Source organism: Agelaius phoeniceus, chromosome 9, assembly GCF_051311805.1.
Source record: "Agelaius phoeniceus isolate bAgePho1 chromosome 9, bAgePho1.hap1, whole genome shotgun sequence".
NCBI lineage: Eukaryota > Metazoa > Chordata > Aves > Passeriformes > Icteridae > Agelaius > Agelaius phoeniceus.
Genome location: NC_135273.1, coordinates 2,857,472 through 2,885,351, shown reverse-complemented (window position 1 = coordinate 2,885,351; position 27,880 = coordinate 2,857,472). Strand labels below are relative to the sequence as shown.

Genomic DNA, 27,880 nt, shown 5'->3' with positions numbered 1-27,880 from the left:
GACCCTGGGGGCATTTTCCAGCCTAAAGGATTTCATAATGCCACAGAAAGTGTTGGCATCAGCACAGGCATCTTTTAAACAGGCAAAAAGCAACAACATTTCTGAAATGGTGCCACCATGAAATCCTGACCTTGGTTTCACAGAGCTTTGACTTGAGCTGGGGAAGGTGGAGAGAAAAACTGACCTGCCCAGTAAATGATCAGTTCTCTCCAGACACAAACCCCTTAATTTACACTTGGGAACCCCAAATTCTTTAAATATAATTTAATTACATATCTGTATTTAAAATTGAGGTTTGCCTGTCACTAATTTAAACTTTCCTAAGTTTACACCTAAACACCTAAATCACAAGACGTCCTTGAAAAAGCACATCCCAAGTGTATTAAAATAAAATCTGGTTGAAGATAAGCAAATTTTCTTTTTTCACTTCAGTAAATGGAATTTCCTCACTGCTGCTGAGCAGTCCTGTGTGTTTGTGCCATTAGACTGTGTGAATTATCTCACATTTTTTGCACAGTGTATGGGCTCTCAACGAGAAAGTCATTAGCTTAATAATCATTGCTGACAGATTCCAAGTGAGAGATTCCAACAGATACTGCAGCGACTCCTGGGGTAAATAAAAGGACAGTTTTATCTCCAAGATGGGAGAGAAGGCTGCACTAAATGATGAGTGTGCTTTCCCAGGGACTAATTGTTAAGCAGGAGTATTTACAGTTAAAGGATTGGGGAATGGGGCCATCATTGCCAGGCAATTATCTGTACACAAATAACTTTAATCCCTTGGCATTTTTATAGCCACTCCATTATTTATTTTACCATATATCCTATTGCAATACCATTCCCCTCTTACAAGTACATACTTTTTTTGACTTCATATACAATTAAAAAAAACAGAGGAACACTTTGAAACGAGTTGAAGAACAATAGATCTCATTTAGCCATCAAATACAGCAGTATTTAACTTTTGTGCTTTTGATCAATATTTATGTGACAAGCTATTCATTACTCTTCTCCTCTACCACTGAAGCTGTTGTTCTTCCCACAGCCTGATGTGCACTTTTGTGTATTTAATTTATAAGTTTCCATGGAAAAGAAGTATTCAAAGGGGAAAAAAAAAAGTGCTGATACAGCACGTGGATCTTTCTACCAAGCCACAAATCTTTTCTAGTGTTCATCTTAAACTGAAAGTAATTCTGGGAAACAAATTAACGATATAAATCACATTATCATTACTCACAGAGTGATGCTGGGTTGTAACTCTCTCAGAGAGCTCCAGTGAGTAGCTAAAAGGCCTCTCTCTATATGGAGAATGCCTGTTTCTAATTAAATAATCTAAAAATAGAGTTGCACATACATCTAGGACCAAGCCATCTGTGTTATCTCCAAGATAAGCCATTCTACACCCACTCTGATATCCCTTTCATCACTGCACAGATTCAGAACTGGGCCTGGCCCTTCTCTCCTATTTAGGAAGGGACAGAGGAGAAGAAGGAACAATTTTAATCTGGACAAGCTTTTTTTGAAAGTCAGAGCCCTTGTTTGGGAATATCTTTTCACACCTACTTGTGTCAATCAGCAACGTGATCCAAAGCCACGTCCTGCAAGCAGTGGCAGTAGTCAAGCAGGATTTCTCCATGGAATACTTTCCCAATCCAGCAAGAAAAGCTGTTTCTAATTGGCTCTCTGGACTTTTTGAATTGTTTTTGCTTGGTTTTTTTCCTACCTATCTTTTTTTTTTTTTAAACTATTTAAAAACTTTACTTTTTCCCTTCCTCATTCAGATAATTTAAAGAATGACATAAAAAGTGAGCTGGAATCAAACTAGATCTGAGTTAAAAGGCTGGGTAAGAGATTCCCAGGATACATTTGGTGACAATAAACAACAAACTGTCCTCATACTTCAAGAAGGAGATAAAACCCAGCCTTTTTTTCCTAAGTGCAGCTTCCTATATCATTCACAAACGTCTGGGGGGAAAAAAGGAGCAAAGCTTCTCAGGGCCTGTCAAGAGGGGGAAACAATCCCAGAGCCAGGGGCAGATCCTGCCTTGTTAGGGAAGGGAAGCAGAGTGTGAAGGGAGAGCCTCAGTCCCAATCCAGCACAGGGATGGAATTTGGGGGTCTCCCATGGGATAATTAAGCCCAGATAATGCCTCAGGCTGCAGCCAGCACTGGTTTATTCCATTATTTCCACTGGTCCCTAAATTCCTTGCTGTCAGACTGTATTTACCAAACAAACCTGTTTGGTGTGCTTGCCTCCCCCTCTCCTTAGTTTTCATTCTGCTGTTGCATGACAAAATCTCAAGCAATTAAATTGCTATTATTTCACTTTAAACTTCCATTTCTGCCATCAGAAAGAAGAATGCATCTCTGCAGGAAAAAGGTAATCATTTCAACCAAAACCCTTATCCATTCCTTAAATTAAATAAGCAGCAATTTCAGACATGTGGCAACAACGATATAAAAACACTCTTATAACCTACAGGGTGAAAGTGCATTAAATTCCCCCAACAGCCTTTAAATTGTTACACACCTCAGAATAAACAAATAGGCAAAATGAAGACTGACCTCTGAATAAATGCCATTCACTGGTCTCCACTGCTCTCCAGTCAGGAGGAAGGGAATTGTTATCTCATAATCTTTGGAGTGGTCCTTGGACAGCTGCAGCCTTGGGGACTCCACTTTGCTGCCCACATTCTCACCTAAGGACAGGGAGAGGCACTTCAGGTTAGCTGGGAAGAGCATCTGGCAAGGGGAACATTGGTACTTGAGGGACTTGGCAGCACATTCAAAAAGAAATCATTCAGGAAAAGGATTAAACACGAAACTTGTAATGTCAGAGTCAAAACACACAGGAATTTCAGAGGGAACCTGTGAAATCAGAGGGGCTCAGGGGGAAGAGCTGGAGAGGATTAGATGGTGGCAGCAGAAGGCAAAGACTGCACATTAAGAGGAGAGATCAGGATGCAAGGATATCATCATAGAGGATGAACAGTCTCATTAGTGGGGGAAAAAAGGTCTGGAAGAGAAAGAGAATGTAAACTCATTGAAATAACACTCTACTCTCCACAGGCAGATGACTTCCATTCATACCACCAGGTCAAAAAGCTGTTTGCATGCATGGTTTTGCTCTCACTAAACACATTAATGGCATGGTGCCTGTCCAGGCAGAGCCCTAAAACCAATATCACAGGACAAGAGCTGGAAAAATAACTGAGAATAAATCAAAGAGAAGACAGGGATGGCCTCCAGGTGCACAGGACAGTCAACACTCTGCTGGGGTTTGTCACACTCTCTGTGCTCACCTAATGCTCTCATGAAGGATGAAGAGTCATATTCTGAGCAGAATTAGCCCCATTTAATCACTGTTAGGATTAGCTTAAAAACATCTTTGCTGTCATTATGGCTAAGCCAACATGAGCAGAAATAAAATCTGGTCTTTTTCAACGTGCTTTTAAAAATACAACACTTGACCTAAAACACACCAAAAAAACAAACAACAACAACAACAAAAAAAAAACCAAACCAAAACAAAACCCCCCAAAAAACAAACAAAAAAAAAAAACTACCTCACAAGATAAAAAGATAAAATATATTGGAGAGAGGAAAGTTGTTTGCTATACAGAGTTCTTACATCCCTTTAATGCAGCCCAAGTGACTGAGGCTGGGAGGACACAGTGTCAGCCCTTAGAAGAGATGATCCAAAGCTGGCCCAAGACTTGGTTGTCCCCTGGGGAGGCACATGAGACACCATCTCATCAGCCTGGGAGGGTCTAGACAGAACTCCAAGCCTTTATTCTCATTATCAGGCAGGAAGCTCCCTGCTCAGAACAGGAATTTATGAAGCGTATCTCAGCAAAATGAGAAAAGTTTGGCTCCAGCCCTGCTCTCCTTTCTCCTTGGCCCACTTGAGCAACCTCAACCACACAGATTAAATGGCTCAGGCCCTTCTATTATTTTGTAGGGTTTGCATTCTGGAAGTGTCATGAGATCCAGGTTTTCAGAGCCCCTTGGAGGATCCTTCTCCTCCCATGGATGTGTTGTCTGCACCATGGAGCTGCCATGGTCATTTCAGGAAACATCAAAGCCTCTCTGATACTCCTCCATGGGCCTTCCCTGACCATTCTGCAGAGCATGAACTTCCCAGCACTACCCAAAACAGCAGAAAAAAGGGAGGGGATCAGCATTTTGCACAGATGGGTTATTCCCTAAACAGACAGCCTGCTCTGGAAGTGCAGCAGCTATAAAAACACAATGGGAGAAGGGAGGAAAATCCACACAAAGTGTGGTTCAGTTTTGCCACTCCTCCTTCTCTTCCACCCCAATGAAGTGATGCTCGTGGTGCATAACAAAGCAAGGTTACAACGAGCAAATTTAATCTGCCACACGTGCTTATTTATCTGCTGAAAAAGCTCATTGTGCAGAAGTGTTGATAGTCTGGAGACAGACATCAAGACAGGTTTATAGGCAGCAGTTATATCTTTATTGGAAAAGATAATTTATTTGGGGGGAAACAAAGCAGACAAGCTTCAGGGTTTGCAAATCTTCTGAAGCCACAGCATTTATAAAACACAAGATCAATTTCTGTCTAGTTGCTTTCCCTGAGCCAGATACTTGGCTGCTTATCTGAATGTTTTTATTTAAATTATTGGGTGTGATAAAAATCACAGCTTCCTGTGGAAGGCAGAGGAAGCAGTGCAGCCCAATTTTGGGCCTCTTTCTGGAGATAATTTGGGCACATGCATTGTGCACTTGCTTAACTCCCAGCTGCCCTCTGTGTGATATAAGCACAGCACGGTGCCTTTTGTATATCAAATAATGTTTTTCTCATGAAATTTCATTATATTTATGGACTGGGTGCATTTCTGAAAGACTGCAAAATAAAGAAACCTGTATAGCTGATAAATAAACTCTAACCCAGTCTTTAAATTAAAAAAAAAAAAAAAAGGAAGGGGAAGATAAATAGGTAAATCCTTTAAATAGGTTTCTGCAGCCTGATTCAAAGAACAGGGGGCAGAAAATAAGGGATCATAATCTTATCTATGAAAATAAGAAAATAAGGGAAGCCTGGAAGAGCAACCCACACTTATCCTGAGAAGGAGAGCTCTGAAAGGCCACTGAGCAATGGCACACGGACATGGGGAGAGGAATATTCTACACCAGGAGGAAAAAAACCCCACAAAAAATATAAGGAGAGAGCCAGGCCAAAAAAATCAAGCAGAAATAGTGCAGGAAACCTGGGGGGAAATGGGATAAAATCAGGTGGGTACACAGGAGGGATAGTTCCTGGTACCCTGGAGAGCCTTTGGCCCTCACCTGGGCTGGAGTCACCAAGGAATCCATCCCAGTCAGGGACACTTCACCCACTCTCAGCACAGTATCTGAACAAAACCCATCCCAGCTTCCCTCTGCTGGTTGTGGGACCCATCCCTGAGCACAAACCCAGCCTCCCAAAGAGCATCCAGGGGCACCAGGAGCGGAGCCGTGGGATGGGCCCAACACCTGCACCAAGGAAGGGTTTGCATCGCCCAAAAACCTCCCCCAGCTCCCAGGGCTGCAGCTCCTCATGCTCACAGACCTGCTGGAATTTCCTCTCTGCCACTCTGCACCTCCCTTCCCCACTTTCAGGAGGGTTTCTTTGAAGCTGAACCATTAGAGTTGTGTTCCATTAATAATGAGGCCTCTTCCCTACAGGGACTCCTGGAACTACAGCAGTATAAATAGTGTAATAATTGAAATCAGAGAATTGAAATTTCGGTAATGTGTCACGAGAGGAGAAGAAAATCAGGCCATCTGCAACAGCAGAAAGTTAGATTAGACCCAGGTTTCCTATCTTTTGTGTCACATGCACCTCCTTACTCACCTACTTATTTTCCATTTCAGTGAAATTCTGTCCAGCTCTTCCTGACGCAAGCTCGTCTCCCACTTTTTCACATGAAAACCTTCACAAGTTGTGTCTGTTTTCTATTTTCAGCCTGCACTGAAGGTAATGCTTTTGATCCACAAGCAGCCCACAAGCTGATGCAGCGCCCTTTATTCTCTTTTTTCCCCCCCCCAGTAATATAAAAGCTACTTTGTACAAATAGTGAGATGAGTAGATGTTACCTGTCAGTGACTTTTGTGTGCCTTAAGTATTTTTCATCTGCCATGTACTTCTACAACTTTTCTGCTTTGCACAGTATCATACAAGGGCCTGTTGGCAAAGGACTTAAGAATGGTTTTCATCTTTTTGCTTTTTATTTCAGTTCCTCCAAGCTGTGTGCAAAATAAACTCCGAGCATGTGAAGTGACATCTTTGCTTAGCGGCCACTGCCTCCTGAAACAACCCAGACTCTCTCCAGATTTGCATTTACTTAAAATTAATAAGCTTTTAGTGAGGCAGGGCCATTTATTTGTCCTCATGACAAACAAAGAGGTGAATGCACCCAGTGCTGAGTAGCTCTGGATAAAATGGGATTAAGTGCAAGGAAAACAGAGCATGTCCCACTCAATGCACAGCCCAACCCTGCTGCCAGTGCCCCCCAGCACAGAGCAGGACAGGAGTCAGACCTGGGCTGGTTTATAAACAACATCCATCTCTAACACACATCTCTCTTCTGTAAATTTACAGAATTTACAGAAGAGCCAAATGTGCTGCTGAGCTTCCTTCCATTGGGGATGGGCCTGTTCTGATCCCACATAGCAACAGGGACACCCAGAATAACATGGGCCAGAAAATCCCACAACGGTTTGGGTGAGAAGGGACTTCAAATCATCCCATTCCACCCCTGCCATGGCAGGGACACCTCCCACTGTCCCAGGTGCTCCCAGCCCCAGTGTCCAGCCTGGCCTTGGGCACTGCCAGGGATCCAGGGGCAGCCCCAGCTGCTCTGGGAATTCCATCCCAGCCCCTCCCCACCCTCACAGCCCAGAGTCCCTTCCCAATATCCCATCTAAATCCACCCATTTCCAGCTTAAAGCCATTCCCTGTGTCCTGTCCCTCCATCCTTGTCCCTCTCTGCAGCTCTCCTGGAGCCCCTCAGGCTCTGCCAGGGGCTCTGAGCTCTCCCTGGAGCTGCTCCTGTCCAGGTGAGCACCCCAGGTGTCCCAGGCTGTCCTCACGGGAGAGGCTCCAGGATTCCATCAGTCACGAGGTGCTCCAGGACTGACACAGCCCCACAAAAGCCCAGCCCAGCCAAGGTCCCAGTGATGCTGTGGGGTGTCCTTTTCCATCCCAGACTGGAGCTCTGTCTCCTCACACTGTCCCCAAACACCCCTCATGTCCCCCCCTGCACTTACTGCTGAGCTATGAAAATTATAGAAGTGGGGGAAAAAAAAAAGATTTAATTAAATTATCCCTGTGTTACCTTTCCTACTAAAAACCAACTCTAAATCATAAGTCACAGCCTGTCCTCGTTTTTCTCTGCAGGAAAACACCCAAAGCACTGGAATAATCTTTGGATTGGAAAGAACAATGGAACAGAGTAATCTTTCTGCAAACTGAAATCAGCTAATGGCAGTGCTCCGTGCCACAGGCAATGCCCTGGAAGCCAGGAAGGACATCCTTTATCCATTTCCCTCCTCATTTTCTCCAGTTTCCTCAGTTTAGCTCTCAGTTTGTGGCATCCATGGGTGTGGAGGGAGGCATTTACACCTGGCTGCACCCAGCTCTCCCTCACTGGGGCTGTGGCCAGTTCCTGAGGCACCCCCAGAGCCTGCACTGCTGCCTGGGGGCCCAGCAGGTGTAAAGAGCTTTGTCCCCCCCAGCAGGGACTTCTCTCTCCTTTGGGGTGATTCTTCTGCCACCTCCAGAAAAATTCCAACCGGAATTTTTTAATCCAAAACTCCCAAGCTTACAAATTGTACTAGCAGGGCCCCCAACGGGCAGGAGGAATGATGAGGAGGACTCCATGATATCAGAAGGTTAATTAATTACTTTATTATACTATATTACACTACATTACACTACATCTAAACTGAAACTGCACAAGCACTCAACTGAACAAAATTTGTGACTGTCTCCTGACCAACAGCTTTCAGAGACTGGTGAAGAAAACAAAACACTCACAGCCCAATCCAATCAAGCAAATTCCTTCAGGTAAACAATCTTCCACAATGCATTCCACTTGTGCACAAACACAGGCACAGCCAATGAGATAAGGATTGTTTTGGTCATTCTCTTCTCTGCTTCTCTCATTGCTTCTCTCAGGTTCAGAGAATGTGAATCCCACACTTACACACTGAGAGGGGAGGACCAAGCCTTGTCCTTCAAGATGGAAGTGAACTTCAGAACTTTAGGAAGTTATGGAAGTGAAACAGGGTAAGTTTATGGAAATTTATGGAAGTGAAACAGGGTAAGAACTGGAAGCTTCCCACAAACACAGCACCCACAACCAGGCAAGGGAAGGATTTTACCACAGTTCACTAAGAGAAGATATTAGGATCGGTTGGTATTTTTCTCAGCAGCCTTTACTCAAGAGTCCTCCTGAAATCCAGTGCTCAGAGGTGAGACATGACTGCACAGAGAAGGACAGGAATATTACAAAGAACACAATAACTTGCAGGCTGGAGCAAGGGGTTAAACCCAGGAGCCTTAGGGATCGTTAGGATTTCTGCTCCTACCACTGCTCTCCAAAGCAGGTGACACCAGAAAGACCCACACATGGTACTGGGGATAAATAACACTGATAATGCTGCATCAAAAGAGGTGTTTCCAGGGAGCACCAGAGATCCAAGTTAATCCTGAGAGCTGGTGTGAGAAGCACATCTGGAATGCTGGGGGCATTTCTCCTCACCTGCACTCACAAAAGATGAATTGAGCCTGGATCTGGTGGCTTGGAGAGGCTGCCAGGGAGAGCAGGGAAGTGGAAAGGCTGAATTACAAGAAGGCAACCAGAAGAATTATTTTACATAATGTAGAAAACCAAAGGTGACAGGACCCATGATTGTCCCTTAGCTCCCCATGCCTTTTGGTATTTTTCTTGCCAGTGCTGATACATTTAGAGATGGCAGGAGTATAAAGTGCCTATACATAAAGTGGGATAGGATTCCCATATGGAATTGGACAGAGGATCACATCCAGCTCTTGTCCATCGAGGAAAGCAAAAAGAAAAGAAAAACCAACTTGCTTAAAATGGAAATTGTCAACATTAGGGGTCAATCATATAATGCCAAAAAAAAGTGTCAATTATCCAACTCTGTGGTCTGGGGATGTGTGATTCCAGTCCTCTATTTCACTCCACCTTCCAGCAAAAGCCAAAACATTACCCAAGTTAAACATTACCCAGGCACAGATGTGGCTGAAACCACCTAAAATGGTGCCTGTTGTGCCTGAGACAGGAGAAACAAATTGGTACTTCATAAAATCACAGAATTGCAGAGTGGTTTGGGTTGGCAGGGGCCATAAAGCTCAGCCCATTCCATCCCTGCCATGGACAGGGAACCTTCCCCTGCCCCAGGCTGCTCCAGCCTGGCCTTGGACACTTCCAGGGATGGGAATCCACAACTTCCCTGGGCACTAATATAGAAAAAAAACCTACAAACTGTAATTCTATCTCATAATAAATGTGCAAATGCTAGAAAATAAACCAGAAAATAAACCAGATTTCCAGTGCATAATGGTTAAACAAAGCCATCCCTGAGACTTGCACGGGGTCAAAGAAGCAACAGCTTAAATTTTACATCAAAATTTTGATGTAATTTTAAATCCACCAGCTGAGGACACAGACACCCTTCTCAAAAGAAAGGACAAAAATCACCACATTGATAAGGTGCTTCCCATTATCCCACTTCCAGCACTTCCACAGCCTCATAAAAGGCAGCACAACACCAGACTCTGCCCTCCTTTATTTATAAGCACAAAAAGCCTGGGCAAGATGTGACTGTGCATAAGTAAAACCCTTATCTCTTGCAGTAAAGTTTTTATTAGTTCAAAATCATTAATTATTTTCCCAGCTAACCTTTGCTCCTCTAAAGAGTACATTGATTATTTCTACAAAACCCAGGAAAACTAGTCCTTTCATGGCCTGCTTGGAAAATAAGCCATTTTAAAAAAAGGAAAAACTACAAACAAAGTTTTACTTGTTTTCTCTCTTCTCCCAAATTCCCAAACCCAAGACCTCAGGCATTTAAGCACAAGTAACCCTTGGAAAGCAACTAATTCCATGGATCTTCTGGAGCTGGAATTTTGCCTTTTTTTCACACTGCAAAAATTACAACTCGTGTACAAAAATTTTTCAAACATGAAAAGTCAGCAAAGGTCTTTGATGAGCCTGAGAGGAGGCAGCAGCAAGATGACTCCATGCATTTCTGAATTTAATTTTCTGTTCTTCTGGCTCCTAATGGAAAAAGATCCTGCCTCCAGCTTGATAGGTCTGTGCAGATGGAGCTCTGCAGCATCACCAGGCAGCTCCAGGATGAGGAATGGAGGGTTGAGATTCCCTGATCCCCATTAACTGAACAGCATTAAAAACATGGCTTTCAGTATTTGGGGTTTATAATTCTCAGATCTACCTCCTGTCATCACTTGCTCATGCACAGTTACTCCCTTCCTGAATCTGATTCTGCTGATGAAATAATCAGTGACAGGGAACAGCCCTCTGCCCCCTCCCCAAAGAAATCCCATAAAATGCCTGGAATATGTCATGTGTTCAGCATTTCAATGTGGACACGGAAGGGAAAGCTGAAATCTGGAGGTGACTTTGCTGCTCTCCTCCACCAAACTCTCTGTGGTCAATGTCACTGCCCCAGCAGCTGAACAAACTGATGACACAGAGAAAGACAAAAAATAGAGAAGTGGGGGGGACAAGAAAAGGAAAACTAAAATGTTCCTTGTGGGACATACCCCCTAAGCAGTTGGATCATCTTAATCTTCAAGCTTCTGTAATACAACTGTTGGAAGGCTCCAAGTCTGAGCACAATAAAGTGCTTTATTCAGGGAACCATATGACTCCATCAGTCATTCAAGCACATGTTTGGCACAGATTGAAAGTGAAAAGCATAGCTAAGGCAAATATTTCAAAACTGAACTTGTCTTCCTAACACACATGGTTTATATATTGGTGTAATATCTATATAACTTATCAGTTCTCATCTAGAGTAATGTCATGGCTGAAGTACAAAATGATGGCTCTGCACCGGGCGTTTCTCAGCAGATAACACATGCCAAAAAGCCATTTAGTAGAAAATTAAAAGGGAGCTATCACACTTGACAGGTCCAAAAAAAAACCCCTAAAAACAAAACAAAACAAAAAAAATAAAACAAAATAAAACCAAACAAAAAGAAAAAAACCCCAACCAAACTAAAAACAAAACAACAAAAAACCCCCCAAAAACCAAAAAAAAACAAAAAAAAAACCCCACAAAAACCACAAAAAAAACCCCAAAAAACCCAAACAAATGAAAAAAAAAACAAATAAAAAAAACCAAACAGCAACAACAAAAAAATCCACAATAAAAAAAAAATCACAAAAAAAACCCAAAAAAACAACCTAGCAACCTATAAAAATAACTTTGTTCCTTCTAATTCCTGAAAATCTATTTCTCCAATCAGGATGCTGCACCATCCCTCAGTGGAGAGCTGTGCTGCAACAAACCCTGGCCAGGCAGCTCCTTCCTCCTCAAGTGCCTGAGATGTGTCTGCCCTGTTTGCAGATGAAATATTGCTCATCACAGAGCAACTCCTGCTGATGCAAATGCGATTAAAGCAATCTGGGCAGAGCACAGTGTGATTAAAGCATAAGTAATGGCAGAAGGATTTGGGCCCTCATTATACAAAATACATATTGAAATGCAGTCAAGGAGAGAAGCCAGTATATCTCAATATCCTCCCTGTTCTCCAGAACAAAATGTGACAAGTGGAGTTGGGAGAACAACATTTGCCATTGACTGCAGGAGGGGGCAGGGAGCCTGCAGAACGTTTCAAATAACCCAAACCCAGCTTTATGATGTGTATAGAATATGTACAGGGATATATTTGGGAAACAGCTGTCCAGCCTCATTTGGGATGCTGTTATGTTTGACTGAGGAATTACTATTCAGGACCAGTCCAAAGACAGAGTTGTCTTTTTTTTTTTTTTTTTTTCCCTAGAAGAGAACATTTCAAAACATAGAGGAATAAAGCAGTGAAGGAAAGGGCATTGCAGCAGAGTGGGTCATGGGGGAGGATCAAGAGGTTCCCCCATGGAAGAGCTCAGGGCTTGGAGTTCACAGAAGAGGGCGAGCCAGAAATGCAAGATTCCAACCCCAAGGAGCTTTGGAAAGTCCATGACACAGCAGCTTAGGAGAACTTCTGTCCTCCTGCTGCAAATCCTGCTTTCAGCCACTTCTTTTCCAAGCCCTGATCCACACTCTATCAATTGGCCCAGCCCTTCCCCCTTGTAAAAACAGGCAGGACAGGGCTCATAATGGATGAAAATCCTCAAGAGTTGCACAGTGCCTTTCCCACAGGTATCTCCAGGCTGCCAGAGTGAAGGATGGCCCATCTCCACTCTGGGACACATATGCTTGTTCCTAAATTGCTGTTTCTTCCCCAAAGAGCCCCACAGATCTTTGTTTTTGATTATGAACTCAGCCTTGCACCCTTCTGTACCAGCCAAAAACACTTACTGAGGCAGAGAAATAATAACCTGTGCTTTACAAGCACAAGGAATCCACCCAGCTCCAAGGGCAGAGAAAAAGGTACTAAATATATCTTCACTTCTCAGCAATGAGTCCACATAATTACGTGAAAATCCAGGTCCAGTGCTCCTCTCCAACTCCTCCCCTCCAAAGCCTCATGAAAGGCTACTTTCACTGAGTGAAGTTCAAATTACTCTCCAAAATACAATTTCCTCTTGCTCTTTCAAAAGGTACAGTGCAATCCCTCTCTGCAGTGATTTACTAACCTGCCTCAGCGAGTGCAAGGAACCCTCACACAGTGAAATGAGGGATGTTCCTTGCTGTGTACAACCAGCACAGAGAAGCACCAAGCTCCTCACTGCCACAATGATCTGTGCCTTTCATATTGTCTGGAAAAATCCCTTCACCCAGGATTTTGCTCCTGGGAAGCTGAGAAGCCTCAGAGAAAAAGGAGAACAATCATTATCTGGTTGGCTTCTCCTGTGTTTTGCTGCTTTGGAATGTGGTTGGAGATTGTTTACCCACAGGTGATTGTTTCATTGATTTCATGTGAATTGTTTTGACTCATTGGCCAATCAGGGCCAAACTGTGTCAAGACTCTGGAAGAAGTCACAAGTTTTTGTTATTAACTTTTTAGCCTTCTGTCTGTATCCTTTCTCTATTCTTTAGTATAGTTTAGTATAGCATTCTTTAATATAATATAGTATCACAAAATAATAAATTGGCCTTCTGAGAACATGGAGTCAGATTCATCATTCCTTCCTCATCTGGGGAGCCCCACAAACACAACAGATTATTCTTTCAGATTTCTCTGGGAAATACAGCACACCCAGCTGGGGTGAACTGCACTGTTAATTTAGCTGAGCAGGCAGGGGATGTGATTTGTAGTTCTTCCCCAAGCCTAGAAAAGGAGCTGCTGGGCTGAGGAGTTTATTTATGCCCAGGTTTTTATATCCATCAGGAGTTCCTGTTTGGGTGGGGAATACCTGATCCTCACATCACACAACAGCAGGCAGAGGAACATGAGCTGCACCTGCTCCAGCACAAGCTGTCACTGAATCTCTCTTCTGGTTTTTAAAACATGAATGAAAAGATAACTTGGAGTTAGTTAATGTTCTTGAGGCCACCTCTGCTGCTTAGGTTTATGAGTGTGACCTTGCAGAAAGTGTCACCATGAGCTCTGGGTCTCTCTGTAACTCCTGACTTGCTCACATTCCTGCAGCAGATGAGCTACGGGAGCAAAGAACATTTATTTTTATGGTTTCTTCAGGGCAGGAGATCTCCCCAGGTCACTACAACAGCTCTGCTCATCTGCTCTGGTGCTGCAGAAAGGATTTTAAATGCCAGCACAGGACATGAGCACCAGGCTGTACAAAGGAGTCAGGTCCATGGAGAGGAGGGAATTTATCCCAAAGGAGGGTCAGGTATAGAAACAAGGAAAACACAGCACGCAGAGTAAATAGCTCCTTCTTCCTAAAGTGTCAAGATTTAAACTCAAAGAGGAGAGAGAGATTTAGGTTGGATATCAGGAAGAATTTCCTCTCTGTAAGGGTGGGGAGGGGCTGGGATGGGATTCCCAGAGCAGCTGGGGCTGCCCCTGGATCCCTGGCAGTGCCCAAGGCCAGGCTGGACACTGGGGCTGGGAGCACCTGGGACAGTGGGAGGTGTCCCTGCCATGGCTGGGGTGGCACTGGGTGGGATTTAAGGTCCCTTCTAACCCAAACCATTGTGGGATTTCTTCTGCAACAATCCCACACTTTCACCTTGGTGTTCACCTAAAGTGTCTCTGTGCCCTACTGAGGAGGCAAGGGATGAAGACATAAATCCTCATTCCTTTGGGATGCTCACCTCAAGCATCAATGCACACATCAACATGCAAGAGCAGATTTTAACCTGGAGATCCTGTAGTGATCTCCAGCTCCAAAAGGAACATGGCTGAGGAGCTGTGTCCATCCCTGTGTGCTCCAGAGGGATTTAGTGAATTTATTCCCAGCTCTCTCTATCATCACAGTGCTCTCAGTGGCAGAAAAGGGATGGAATATAAACTTCAATAATATGGACTGAACTATCCTCCTCACATCTTCTAACTGTTGGAGTAGCAGGGGATCTCCAGTACAGACCATCACTGCATTCAGTGCTGCTGGATAAAAACTGCTCATGCTCAGCTCCATTCCTGAGCAGGCCCATATGATCCCTTTACTAAATGATAAAGTCCAGATTTTGTAATTTTTAAATTCTTTTTTGCATAACTGTAGCAAAACAATCCCATAAATACTTGATTTTGTTGAAGTTTGTATCTTCATGTATTCTTTCAGAGGTAAGCAGTCACACATGAGGTTTATCTTTCAGCTGCTTGCAAGATTAGAACATTTAAAAGAAGCAAGAAAACAGCAAACTTCCACCATTGTCAGAAGAAGGTTTTTCACTTAATGCATATGATATATACTATTAAACTAAATTTCCATGGGCTGACACAGTTCCTCTTAAAGAATACCCCAAAATAAATGAGTAAAAGAAACTTTTGTGCCAAATTCTGCATCCAGCTTTTTCTGCCTTGATGTGCATTATCCAGCATGGCTAACAGGCCATGACACATTTCACTTCTTGCCTTATTACATCATAGATTTGGGACAAGAAAGAATTTGTTCTTCTAATCACTGCTTTTAGCAAGTTGACCTTGTGAAAGGACAATTTCCTGCCTCCAAACTCTTGCTTATCCTAGCTCCAGGTCATGGAAAGCAGCAAATTCATTTGTGTGGGGTGTAAAGTATTAGTGGAACAACCTGAAGGGATTAAACAGATTAATTTCTGATTAGATTATGCAGTTCAAGTCACTTGATCCCAAATTAGTCTCAAAATCCAGCCTGAACCCTAAAAAGAGAAGGGTCAACATGCTGGAGCAGGGCTTTACTAAGAAACAATCCCTTCTCTCAGTTAGTGGGGTGGCAAAAAGATAAAAATTGAATACATTTGAAGCACTTTGCTCTGTGTTAACCAGAAACAAAAGGAATTGAGCCCTTGGACTGCACTGCCCTATGAGGAATCAACTGCTGCCCTCAAACTGTGGGGTTTTAATTTACTGGGTCATAGATCTGCCCTGGAGACTCAGCAGGACCTAAGAGAAGCCTGTGCAGGTGTGATTCAGGGATGGAGCACTCCAGGACTGTGCAGATGATGTGCTTTTGTCCAGGGAGAAATTTGAGGAGCTGCTTGAAATACAAGTGCAAAGTGCAGGCAGTGGGGAGAGCGAGATCCAGAGCGATGTGCAGTAAAGCATTAGAGGTTGTAGAGGAAGGAAAGTCACCAGAAAAAGGGATTAAATATAAAACTCCCTGCAATGTGGGCAGCCTGGCATCCTCAGCAGGATGGGATGGTGTGAGGCAGAGCTGGGGCAGCCTGCTGGCGTGGCAGGGCCTGGCTGGACAACCTGACAGCATTCCAGATTTTCAAACACCTTGAAAATGTCCATTCCTGCATTACTGCAGCTCTCACAGCACAAGTGAAGAGAAACCCACCCCAAGAGCCCAGCAAGGCAGCTCAGGGCTCCCCCTTCCCTCTGCCACAGCACAAAGGGAGGCTCAGGAACACAAAAAATCCAGAGCCCAGCTGGACTCCTTGGCCAGGTCGCCCTGGCAGTGTCAGATCTGCTGAAAGCAGCAGGGATAAATGTGTCAGGAGGAGGAGATGTGAGGTATGGAGAAGGCTGGGGGAGGAATAAATAAACCTGTACATGATAGGGAAACCCAGGGCACCACAGGGAATATTTCTGTGTCTGCTCTGGGGTGCCCTGACCCCCAGGGCAGCACTGACTCTGACCCTCATTCATGGAGAAAGTTTCCCAGACTTCAAGATAGACTGGAACCCACAAAAGTGTGAAATAGATTATAGAGAGCAGTGTAGGTGAATCACTGGGTGAGAAATTGAGGTTTTGGGATTTTAAGTGTGTTGTGGATGGAAGCAAGATGGAGGGCACAGGGTGCCCTCCTGGGTTTCTGCTCCATGCTTCTTGTTCATTCTCCTCTATGGGTTTGGGTGGCATTTTGTAATTGGGCAGAAAAGTCCCCATTGCAGCTCTGTGGGATCAGTTATTGGGTTAAAAGGGAAATAATCCAGGTGTCAGCTCTTAATTGGACAGTTACAAAAGGCCTTGTACCAAGAGATTGTTGCCATTTTGTGCCTTCCATGAAAAGCTGCTGAACTCACAGTAGTGAGACTGTTTTACTGATAAGAAATAGCAAACACCTGAGTCTGAACATGAACTGCCCTCTCAAGTGCCTTCAGTCCAGACCCAGAGAAACCAATGGCTGGAACCCCCACAACATGAGCTGAGCCTTTTCAGAACAGAATTTCATGATCATGGGTGGTGAGTGAGGGCCTTGGTGGGAATAACAGAAAAATGGGTGTCCTCAGTGGGATAAACAGATAAACACAGTCCTGGCCTGCTGCAGTCACCCTCAGGCCACCAGAGAAATCCCCCTGGGGCTCCCATGAGGATGCAAAACCACCCAAAACACAGCCTGGCAACCATGGGTTCAGGGATGCTCCTTGCATCTGGATCAGGACCTTTCCAAAAATCCCAAGCAGATCAGGAGATGAGGCCCCCAAGGAAGCAGCAGTGAAGAACCTGGCAGCTCCCCAGAGAGCTGGAGGTGAAGGATGCAAACACTGCTGAAGAGCGGCAGTAAAATTCCTCTGCTGGGGGATTTTGGCACGGATCTCTGGAGCCCCATGGCCAGGGCCAGCTCATGCCAGGCTGTCTGAAGGGGACAATCATCAGACCAGGAGGAGGTGATGATCCACACACCAGAAATATCTCCCACAAATGCTGGAGCAGTTTGAGAGAAGACAGGATTTATAAATGAGCTCCAGAACACAGAGCGTGATGGAGAAATCAGGTTTAGAGCACAAGACAAAGCAACATTTCTTCTCCTGCAATTTATTTCCATTAGACCCAAGGAAGCTGCAATCAGTAGCAAATTAAAATCAAGACAAAAGTGATTTTAACTGAAGGTAAAGAATTTTGGGTTGCAGTTTTAGGATTTGCATTTTTTCATGCCCAGACAAGCTGTGGCTCTTCTATCCTGGGAGTGTCCAAGGCCAGGTTGGACAGGACTTGGAGCCACCTGGGATGGTGGAAGGTGTCCCTGCCCATGGCAGGGGGTGGAATAAAATGGTTTTTAAGGTCCCTTCCAACCCAAACCATTCTGTCATTCCAAGAGTCTTTTTTTCCCCCCCTTCTGTTTTCCCAGCTAACACACAGTATTTAAAAGAATTTTTAAAGTTTGTGCACACACACACAATGTCTAATTTGGACTTCACCACAGCATCACTTTGTCTGCCCTGCAGGAACAGGACAGCCTTGAGCACAAAAACCTTGTACAGGTGTAGATTTTGAGGTATTTGACTGAGACTGAAAGATCAGATCTTATCCTACTTTATATTCCACTCCACAAGGACAACAAAGTTAATTTGGCCTGGTTGAGTTTTCCTTTTTGTCCACGAGTTCCTTTAAGCAGAAACCCAGCACAAGACTGAAAACGAAGAGGGCAATTGTAAAACCACAAAAACATGGAAAGAAAACATACTAAAGGCAAGCAACAAGGCTACTTGGAAGTTGTCTAGCCCACAAGCTGATAATTTCTGTTTAATAACAGAGCTGTCACTCAGGCAGACACACATTATTGCCACATTTCAAACCCAGGTCTCGAGGCATATCATAACCAACTTGTCTTAATCACTAAGCAGGAGTTAATGTAAAAATCAGGATGTCCTGGCAGCACTGGGATGTCCTGCAGGGCTCCAGAATGCCCAGTGAGAGCCATTCCAGCCCAGCCAGGAGCACCTGGTGTCACTGGGAGTGTGGAAAGGAGTGCCTGGAACTTTCAGCACCTCCATGCCCAAGAAAGCAGCACAAGCTCTGGCAGGGCTGAAGCTGTGCTCTGCTTCCACAGGAAAAGGTGGAATTAAGGCAGGGGGTGCTCACTGAACATTCTGGGTGGAAAAATGCAAATTACAGACACGGTACAGAAATAAGAGGAGCAGAAAGATACAGGGAGGCAAATCCAGGGGCGAACAACCACCACAGCTGCCCAAATGTAGACACCTAAACCCCATAAAGACACCATAGAGATGAGCAGCTGGCACAAACTTTACACAGAACTTAAATCATCGGTGTGAGTGTAACCTTAGAGCTTCAGCTTGGCTCTGAGGGAATTCTGAGCACCAGGAACCGGATTTCCACCCCCTCTTCCCATTCTGCTCGCTCCTCTGTGTGCCAGAGCCAAGTCACCCACAGTTTGCCCTCCTGGTACTGTAGGGACGAACACTTTGAAGTGTTTTACCTCAGATTTTCCCAACTGCAAGTGAACTTCAAACCATGGAGGGGCTGGCCAGCCAGTGGGTCCCACACTCAGAGAAAGGAGCCATCCTCCCACCCAAACCAACCCTTCCTTTCCCCACAAAAAGGGAATAACCACAGGGCACCTATTTCCCTTCATCTGCCAGGGAACTTCTGCAGCCTTTACCCCAAACCCTCTGATTTGGTGTAAATACAAGTGGTGGCAAAAAGAAACCAAGACCCCTCCCAAAGGCAAAGCTTCAACTCCTGTTAATCCATTAAGATAAATTCCAAGATCAAAGGCAACACCTTGTCCTTTCCCCCCCCCCCGGGATTTCCATGTGTTAAACTATCTCCCCATCTTTTCTCTTAGCAAGTTCAGAGCCAAAGTCCCAGTGAAAGTCGCTGTCAATACATTTGAAGATAAGCAAATATTTACAAAGCTTCAAGTTACAATGGGGGAAAAAAAAAAGGACAAAAAAAAAAAAAAGACAAAAAAGGACCAAACACACGAGTTTGTAGTAACACTCAAGGACACAGCACCCCTCGGTGCTGTTAAATGTATTCATAGAGGAGAATCTCTTTTCCTCTCTCACATAAATATACAGTCAGCTGCTGCTTAGCAAAGACAAGAAGACCTGGGCGCTGTGAGGATTCCAGAATAAACCCCAAACTTGCTGTAGGGAGGGACAATCCCGTCCTAGGCTGTTCCCATCCGTATAACACGGACAGCACAGCGCTCCACAGCTGAATCCCCGCCTGGAGCTCACTTTGAATGAACACAGCGGCGGCGAGAAAACTTCTACCCAGCCAGGACGCTTTTACCATCACTATTTGGCTTTTCCGCGCAATTTTCCCCAGCTGGAAACAGAGCCCGAACTCTGACAAGACTCCCAGACCTTTGAATCCAGCCCCGGGGGCTGTTTGGAGGGGATGCGTGGGAGGAGAATTTCCAACACCCCCTAACCCTGCGGGGCACCCCCGAATGAACACAACGGGGGCAATGGATCCCCGGGATGGGAGCGGCGGGGATTTGGGGGTGCCGAGGAGGGAGCAGCAGGTTTGGGGGTGCAAAGAAAGGAGCAGCACCTTTGGAAAGGTTCGGGGGTGCCATGGGATAGAATCCAGCGGGTTTGGGGGTGCAGAGGAGGGAGCAGCAGGTTTGGGGTGCCGGGAGATGGGGGTGCGGAGAAGGGAGCAGCAGGTTTGGGGGTGCCCGGGGATGACTCTTCGTGGATTTGGGGGAGCAGAAAAGGGAGTAGGAGGTTTTGGGGGTGCCAGGGGATGGGGGTGCAGAGAAGGGAGCAGCAGGTTTGGGGGTGCAAAGAAGGGAGCAACAGGTTTGAGGGTGCCGGGGACTGAGGGTGCCGAGGAGGGAGCAGCAGGTTTGGGGGTGCAGGAGGATGGGAGTGCAAAGAAAGGAGCAGCACCTCTGGAAAGATTAGGGGGTGCCAGGGGATAGAATCCGGCGGGTTTGGGGTACCATGGGATAGAATCCGGGGGTGCAGAGGAGGGAGCAGCAGGTTTGGACAGGTTTGGGGGTGCCGGGGGATGACACCCGGCAGGTTTAGGGGTGCAGAGGAGGGAGCAGCAAGTTTGGGGGGCCGGGGGATGGCACCCAGCGGGTCTGGGGGTGCAGAGAAGGGAGCAGCAGGTTTAGGGGTGCAAAGAAACGAGCGGCAGGTTTAGGGGTGCAAAGAAACGAGCAGCAGGTTCGGGGGTGCCGTGGTGGGTCTGGGGGTGCCAGGGGTCCCACAGCGGAGTTTTCCGGGGAATCTCCGCGGAGCCGCCGCGAGGAGCGGGAGCTCCGCAGCTCCGCGTGCGCCCGGCCGGGACCTCCCGCCCCATGCCCTCAGCGCGGCGGGGGGGGGAGCGGCGCTCCGAATCCATCTCCCTGCTCCTCGTCCGGCTAAAATGGAGCGGGATCCTTTCGGGGGAAGCCCCGGGGCTGTGTGGGACTTACCGCGGGGCGATGCGGAGAGCAGGCAGCCCGGGCCCAGCAGCAGCAGCAGCAGCAGCGCGGGGAGCCGGGCCGGGGGCAGCGCACGGGGGGAGCGCGGCTGCGCTGCCTGGAGGCGCTTTGACATCGCAGCCCAGACTGAGGGAGAGACAAACTTTCATCAGCTGGGGCTGGAGAGCAGCCCCATAATATACAGTTACCGAGAGGAGCGAGCTGGGACTCAGGATGTGAGAGATTTCCTGCATGCAGTTAACTCCAAAACCCCTCCTGCTCCTGCCTCAGCTGCTGATGAGCTGGGCTCGACTGCTTAGGGAACAAAAAAAAAAAAATAGAGGAGTTGGGGTTTTTTTTCTTTCCTCTATATTTTTTTTTCCTCCCTTATTCAAATAGGTTTGTGTCGGTTATTTCGTATTTTTGTTGTTGTTGTTGTTTTGGCAAGGGCCAAACTTAATCCTGCGCCCCTGGAACATCTGAGCCCCTCCACAGGGTCCCAGCCCCGGGGGGCTCTGGAGTCCCCCCTCCCTCTCATCCCCGAGTTTTCCCTTTTTTTTCCTGCCTGCCTCCTCTGGAAAGTCATCTGTGTACGTTACAGCTCAGGGGTTATTTATTGGTTTCATAATTATTTCAGAGTTGTTTCTGGTGTTGGTTCTTATTTTATATTGTGGGGGTTTTAAAAGAAGGGGGAAAAAAAAGAAAAAAAGAAAACAAACAACAAAACACACCCACAGAGTTGCCAGATGCATTTTTTAAAATCTCCCTCATTCAAATTATTATTACTGACTGTCTGGGAGAATAACCAAATACAGATTATCTACTCCTTAATGTACCACCAAAACACATGTAATGCCCGCATGTTGCTGTGGAGCAGCAGGAAAAAAAAGAATCCAATCCTGAAGATCCTCACAGACTTTTATTGTGCAGTTTTTAGCTTTAATTTACTAAAATTCTTCCCGAATCTCACAGTTTGGATGTTGATACTGAGTTCTGCAGCTTGGCTCCATGTTCCTTGTGCATGAAACAGTTGGCAGAAGTGTTCTGAGATGTGTCTGTAGGCCAACAAGAGCCATGCAATCCCACTGAAAAATGGTGTTTGGAAAGCACAGATTTGGGGCTGTTCTGGAGCAGAGGATGCTGATTATTCCCAGTGATCCAGACTGTACTTTTCAGCAGCTCTGGGGATAAATGAGCCAGAAATTCCAGGGGTGCAACCTCTGTGGCTCCCAAACTGGAGCCTGGCATGGTGCCCTGGTAGCATCACTGAACCATCCAGGGCTAACTGTGGTAATGCCAGGTCAGCCCAGCACAAACAAACCTGGAAAAGGGCTGGGATCATGCACAATGTGCACACAGGGCTCTCATCAACTGCTGTGCTTCACACTCAAAAAGCACCTTTCACCTCTAACCCCTCTGCCCAAACCAGACCCACGGACTCACCTCAAGTTGCTCTGAAATTTGAATTTTGTCTACAATTCTGCCTCACCTCACCACACATTTTCCTCATTGTGTGCATCCCCTCTCCTTGGGAGCAGTCAGGGATTAGCCTGTGTGTAACTTTAAATAGCCAAATGCTAAATTTTCCCTACTCAGCCATTATCAATTACAGTTTAACAGCTACACTCAGCGACGTTTCATCCCTCAAATATAAACTAATGAAATGCATCAACTCTCTCATTAAGGACATATGTGCTCCACACAGAACATTGGTTAAAAACATTAAAATTCAAACAGAAGAATCCTTTGTGGAAGGCCACCACTAAAACCATGTAGACATCTTTAGTCTTTGAAGGTACTTTTCCCATTAAAATGAAAAGAAAATCAGTTAAAGGGAGCTAAAGACTTCTAAATAGGGTTTTGGTAATCCCACAAGGCTTTTCTTTACAGTGGTAGTACTTTTATCTGAGTAACAATATTTGCTAGCAGAGAATGTGGAGCCAATTATATCTTGGTCATTCATTAGCATGAATCAAGTAGATATTATCAGAGTTTCTCCTCCTGCCCCCAAAAGGAATTGTTGCCTTTTACCATACTGATTTTATGGGCTTGAAGTTGATAGATCAATAATTTATGACAAAAGAGCCCCAAATATTTTATTAACAACATCCACATAGGAATGCTACTGAATTATAGCTACTTCGGGAGAATAACACAATTTCACCTCAGTTTCAAAATTCTCTTGGAAAAAAGGGACCCTCCAGGCACAGGGCAGGTAATGGGGAGTGTCCCTGCTTCACTGGGATGTGCAGGGAGAGGCCAGGCCTGGCCTTTTAATTCCTCATGTCAAAACACCTCCCACGGTCAGTTTTACAAGGCTTGGTTTATCCACCTCAGAAGAACAGGGCCGAGTTTCCCTGCAGGAAATGAAAATTGCATCCAGGTTGTGTGGCTGCTTCAAAGGGGGCCACAGTCCTGATTGTCCAGGTTATTCCCATGGGCCATGGATCTCCATCCATCCATCCATCCATCCATCCATCCATCCATCCATCCATCCATCCATCCATCCATCATCCATCCATCCATCCATCATCCATCCATCCATCCATCCATCCATCATCCATCCATCCATCCATCCATCATCCATCCATCCATCCATCATCCATCCATCCATCATCCATCCATCCATCCATCCATCCATCATCCATCCATCATCCATCCATCATCCATCCATCATCCATCCATCCATCCATCCATCCATCATCCATCCATCCATCATCCATCATCCATCCATCCATCCATCCATCCATCCATCCATCCATCCATCATCCATCCATCCATCCATCCATCCATCCATCCATCCATCATCCATCCATCCATCCATCATCCATCCATCCATCATCCATCCATCATCCATCCATCCATCCATCCATCATCCATCCATCCATCCATCATCCATCCATCCATCCATCCATCCATCATCCATCCATCCATCCACCCATCCATCCATCCATCCATCCATCCATCCATCAATCCATCCATCCATCCATCATCCATCCATCCATCCATCCATCCATCCATCCATCCATCCATCAATCCATCCACCCATCCATCCATCCATCCATCCATCATCCATCCATCCATCATCCATCCATCCATCCATCCATCCATCCATCCATCATCCATCCATCCATCCATCCATCCATCATCCATCCCTCCATCATCCATCCATCCATCATCCATCCATCCATCCATCCATCCATCCATCATCCACCCATCCATCATCCATCCATCCATCCATCATCCACCCATCCATCATCCATCATCCATCCATCCTTTGCTCTTCAGCACTCTTGGGGGAAGAGAAATGGAGGGATGGGGGTGTGGAGGTGTCTCACTGCTTTTAGGGGTGTTTTTACCTTTCTGGCTTTCACTATTCCTTATTTCTTTTATCCATCCATCCATCCATCCATCCATCCATCCATCCATCCATCCATCCATCCATCCAGCCTTTGTTCTTCAGCACTCTCGGGGCTCTCCAGCACCTGTATGCTTGGAGGTGTGTGCAGGAGCAGCTCCGTGTCACCTGTGGCTGGGGAATGTCCAAGGAATGAAGTGACAAGGTGACAAGGATCTCCCAGATCTGCCAGGGCCACCTCTGGACTGCACGACGCTCACTACCCCTGGTGGGCTTTGGAAACATGTCACTGACATGTTTTATGAAAAATCCTTTCCTTAGGATCTTTCCTCCTGAGAAGCTGAGAGGCCTCAGGAACAAAATGTACCCAATGGTTATCTGCTGCTGTGGAATGCAACAGGTGCAGCTGGGATTGGGCTCATGTGGTTGTTTCTAATTCATGGCCAATCACAGCCCAGCTGGCTCAGACTCTCTGGTCAGTCACAAGATTTTATTATCAATCCATTCTTTTCTATTCCTTGCTAGCCTTCTGATGAAATCCTTTTTTCTATTCTTTTAGTATAGTTTTAATATAATATATATCATAAAATAATAAATCAGCCTCCTGAAACATGGAGTCAAGATTCTGGTCTCCTCTCTTGTCCTGGTACCGCTGTGAACACCACCACAGAAACACTTCTCAGGCATTTTGGAGGCTGGGGATGTGAGAGCTGGGGATGCTTGCAGGAATGAGCCCTGCATTCATCACTACCTGTTGTCATTCCATGGCCAGGACCCTCCTGCCTCCCCCTGCCCCGACTGTCACCGTGTCACTGTCACAGGTCACAGCAAAGCAGCTCGCATTTAGGTATGGAAATAATCTGATGTAAAGGGCACTTGTGATTTGAAACCATGAATATTTGTCTGTGTGACAACACAGGCTGGGCCTCTGCTCATCAAATTAGGGATTCATGAGGAGCTTTAGTTCGCTTGGCACTGGAAAGGTCAGTCTGGAGGAGAGCAGTGAGGAAGGGAGCAGCGTGGAATAACTTACCTGGAAACAAGCTTAACACACAGACACCAGCAAGGAGGAGGATGCACCAAGGGAAACATGAATTTCCATTTGTTTCCACTTGGTTAAAGCAGTTTTGAGAAGGAATTAGTGACTGATGGAGACAACAGGGAAAAAAATAAGGAGTGGAGGGATAATAGATTAAGTGTAAATAAATCCTTCAGGCTATGATAATGTGATGCTTTGGTAACATTAGCTCCAAGGCAATGTAAATAATTAATATTAATTGTCAGATGGGTTATGGTATGCTGTGGGGTGTGGAGTATGAGGAAAAGAAAAGGAGGAAAAAGAAAAAAAGGTGGAAAAGGAAAGCTGTCTGCTGCAGGATTTGCATCCCTCTGTTACAGCCAGAGTTAAATGAAGAGAGGTTAAGCCACTTCAGAGAGCTGAACAATTTCAAGATAAGAGGTTCAGCTGGGCAGAAAGCACCTCTGTAACCCTGCTCTCACATCTTCCCAGATCAGCTGTGATCCCCTCTTGGATATCCAGGAAACCTCACTGTAATCACAGCATTGAGTAGTATCCAGATTTTTTTTTTTATTATTCCCCTATGTGCCAAAATGCATGAGGACGTGTCTGGGCTTAGCTACAGGGATCTACAGTTTTGGGGCCTCCAGGCTAAAGTTTTTCCTTCTCAGAATAAACAAAACAAAACAAAAAAGCTTTTGCCTTTGAAATCTGTGTGTCCCCCAGCCAGCTGCTGAGACTTTGTGTCTCCAGTCCTCCCTCACTTCATTAACTCTCTGTACAATCAAGATCCTGCTGAATTGTGACTGCAGTGGCAGATTACAGTCCTCTATAATTAACAGGCATAGATAGAGTATAATTCAGCCTGACCTTTAGCCACAGAGCTCTGCTCTGCAGACCTCTGTCCCAGCCTCCAGACATGGAGCAGCATCCACCAGGGCTGAGCTCTGACATCAAACCCTGGCTGTAAATCCTGCTTGCTGCACATGCTTGAGGGATGGATCCTGTGGATTTCCCAGTCTCCAAGGGCAGGTTTCCACCCTCTGTGCATGCCTTGAGGAGCTGCTGATCTGCCCTGGGCAGCACAATGAGTCTGCAGCACGCTGGGACACCCAGGATATGCAATGCAAGATCAGCAATCTCACTGTTCTCTTACCCAAAAATTCATCCCTGCCTTCCCCTCCTCTGGTTATGATTTTCCCTTCCTGTCCTAAAGGTCCCATAATATTGGATCCATCTGGAATTTCTGTCCCAAAACTGTGAGTTGGCCAATGCAGCTGGGAACAGCAAGAGGGGGCAGAGCAGCCAGGGCTGGTTCCTCACTGGCCATGAGGCCATGGTGCTCATCCAAAACAAAGGGTGAACAGCATCCCAGTGCCCAGCTGGGATCCAGCAGAGCTCAGGGACAGGGACAGGCTCTTCCTGTGGCTGCTCCATCCCTGGCAGTGTCCAAAGCCAGGCTGGACAGGGTTTGGAGCACCCTGGGATGGTGGAAGGTGGCCCTGCCCGTGGCAGGGGTGGCACTGGATGATGTTCAAGGTCCCTTCCAACCCAAACCATTCTGGGATTTTCTGACTTTGAGAACCAAGGATTTACTCAAGTTTCTCCCTTGCTGCACAAATAAAAAGGACACACTTATGAAGCTGGGATTTTGTGGAGCTGTTTGGAGTAAGAGAGTCTTTTGTAGAGAGCCTTGAACTGCTATGGCAAATCAACAGAACACAAAATCCAGTTAAACACTGAAACTGAGTTTTTCTTTTAACAAAGAAAACAACTAAACCAACTCCTACCTTGTCTGAGTGACAAAGCACTGTAACAATAAATTCAAGCATAAACAAAACTGACAAAGCCATCCTGAATTTTGTGATGCATTTAATGAATGAGATGCAGGATTTTCAGTCTGTCTCAGGGATAAAACACACTCAGACAGGGCAAACCCCTTCCATTCAGCTGTGCTTGGAGAGCACTCCCTGCCAGCATTGCTTGTAGCTGGAACAAGGACAGCAGGGCTGATGCTGAGTGCCACGGGCTCATCACATTCCCCTTCTCCTGTTTGCCCTGCCCAGTTTGTCCTGCTCCTCCCTGGGCAATAGAATTTTGGAAAGCAGCTCCTTTTCCCCAGCAAGGCAGGGGAGTGAGCTGTGCTTTAGTGCTGATTAAGCTCATGCAGTTCCTTGTGGGGAGGCTGCACAGAGCCCGTTGCAGGCGGCTGTCACAGGGCCAGGGGTGAAAAAGCCAAGAGGAGCTCAGGGAAGAGCAAACAAAGAAATCCACCCCTGCAAGGATCCAGGACCTTAACAGCAACAACAGCAACCCTGAAATTCTTCAGCAGTTAAAACACAAAGCCCCAAAGCTCACACGTTCTTCTCCTGCAGCACAAACCCTGGGTCAGAGCACAGAGCTCTCCTTGATCACAGACACCACCAGCACCCTCCCCACCCCTGCACCCCAAAACCCCCAAACCCCACAGCCCCAGCACCCCAGGGATGTAGGGCTCAGGCTGTGAATCTACCAGAGGGTCCAAAGGAGAGTCATGAAGGTGGGGAAGGGATTGGAGGGGCCAAAGGAGGAACATCTGGGTTTGCTCAGCTGGAGGAGAACTCGTGGGGGTCTGCAGCTCCA

General features: G+C 45.9%; 1 protein-coding gene across 2 annotated transcripts in view; it reads right to left on the bottom strand.

Annotated features, from left to right (window-relative positions):
- ADAM12 (ADAM metallopeptidase domain 12) overlaps positions 1–21,113 on the bottom strand; it is a 185,053-nt gene extending 163,940 nt beyond the window's left edge. For both annotated transcript variants that reach the window (XM_077182778.1, XM_077182779.1), the window contains exons 1-2: positions 20,895–21,113; positions 2,566–2,699 (exon numbers count right to left, since the gene is read on the bottom strand). In XM_077182778.1, coding sequence (XP_077038893.1) covers positions 2,566–2,699; positions 20,895–21,018 — 258 coding nt within the window. In that variant the 5' untranslated portion in view covers positions 21,019–21,113. The remainder of the gene's footprint in view (positions 1–2,565; positions 2,700–20,894) is intronic.
- Between the last annotated feature and the right edge of the window lie 6,767 nt (positions 21,114–27,880).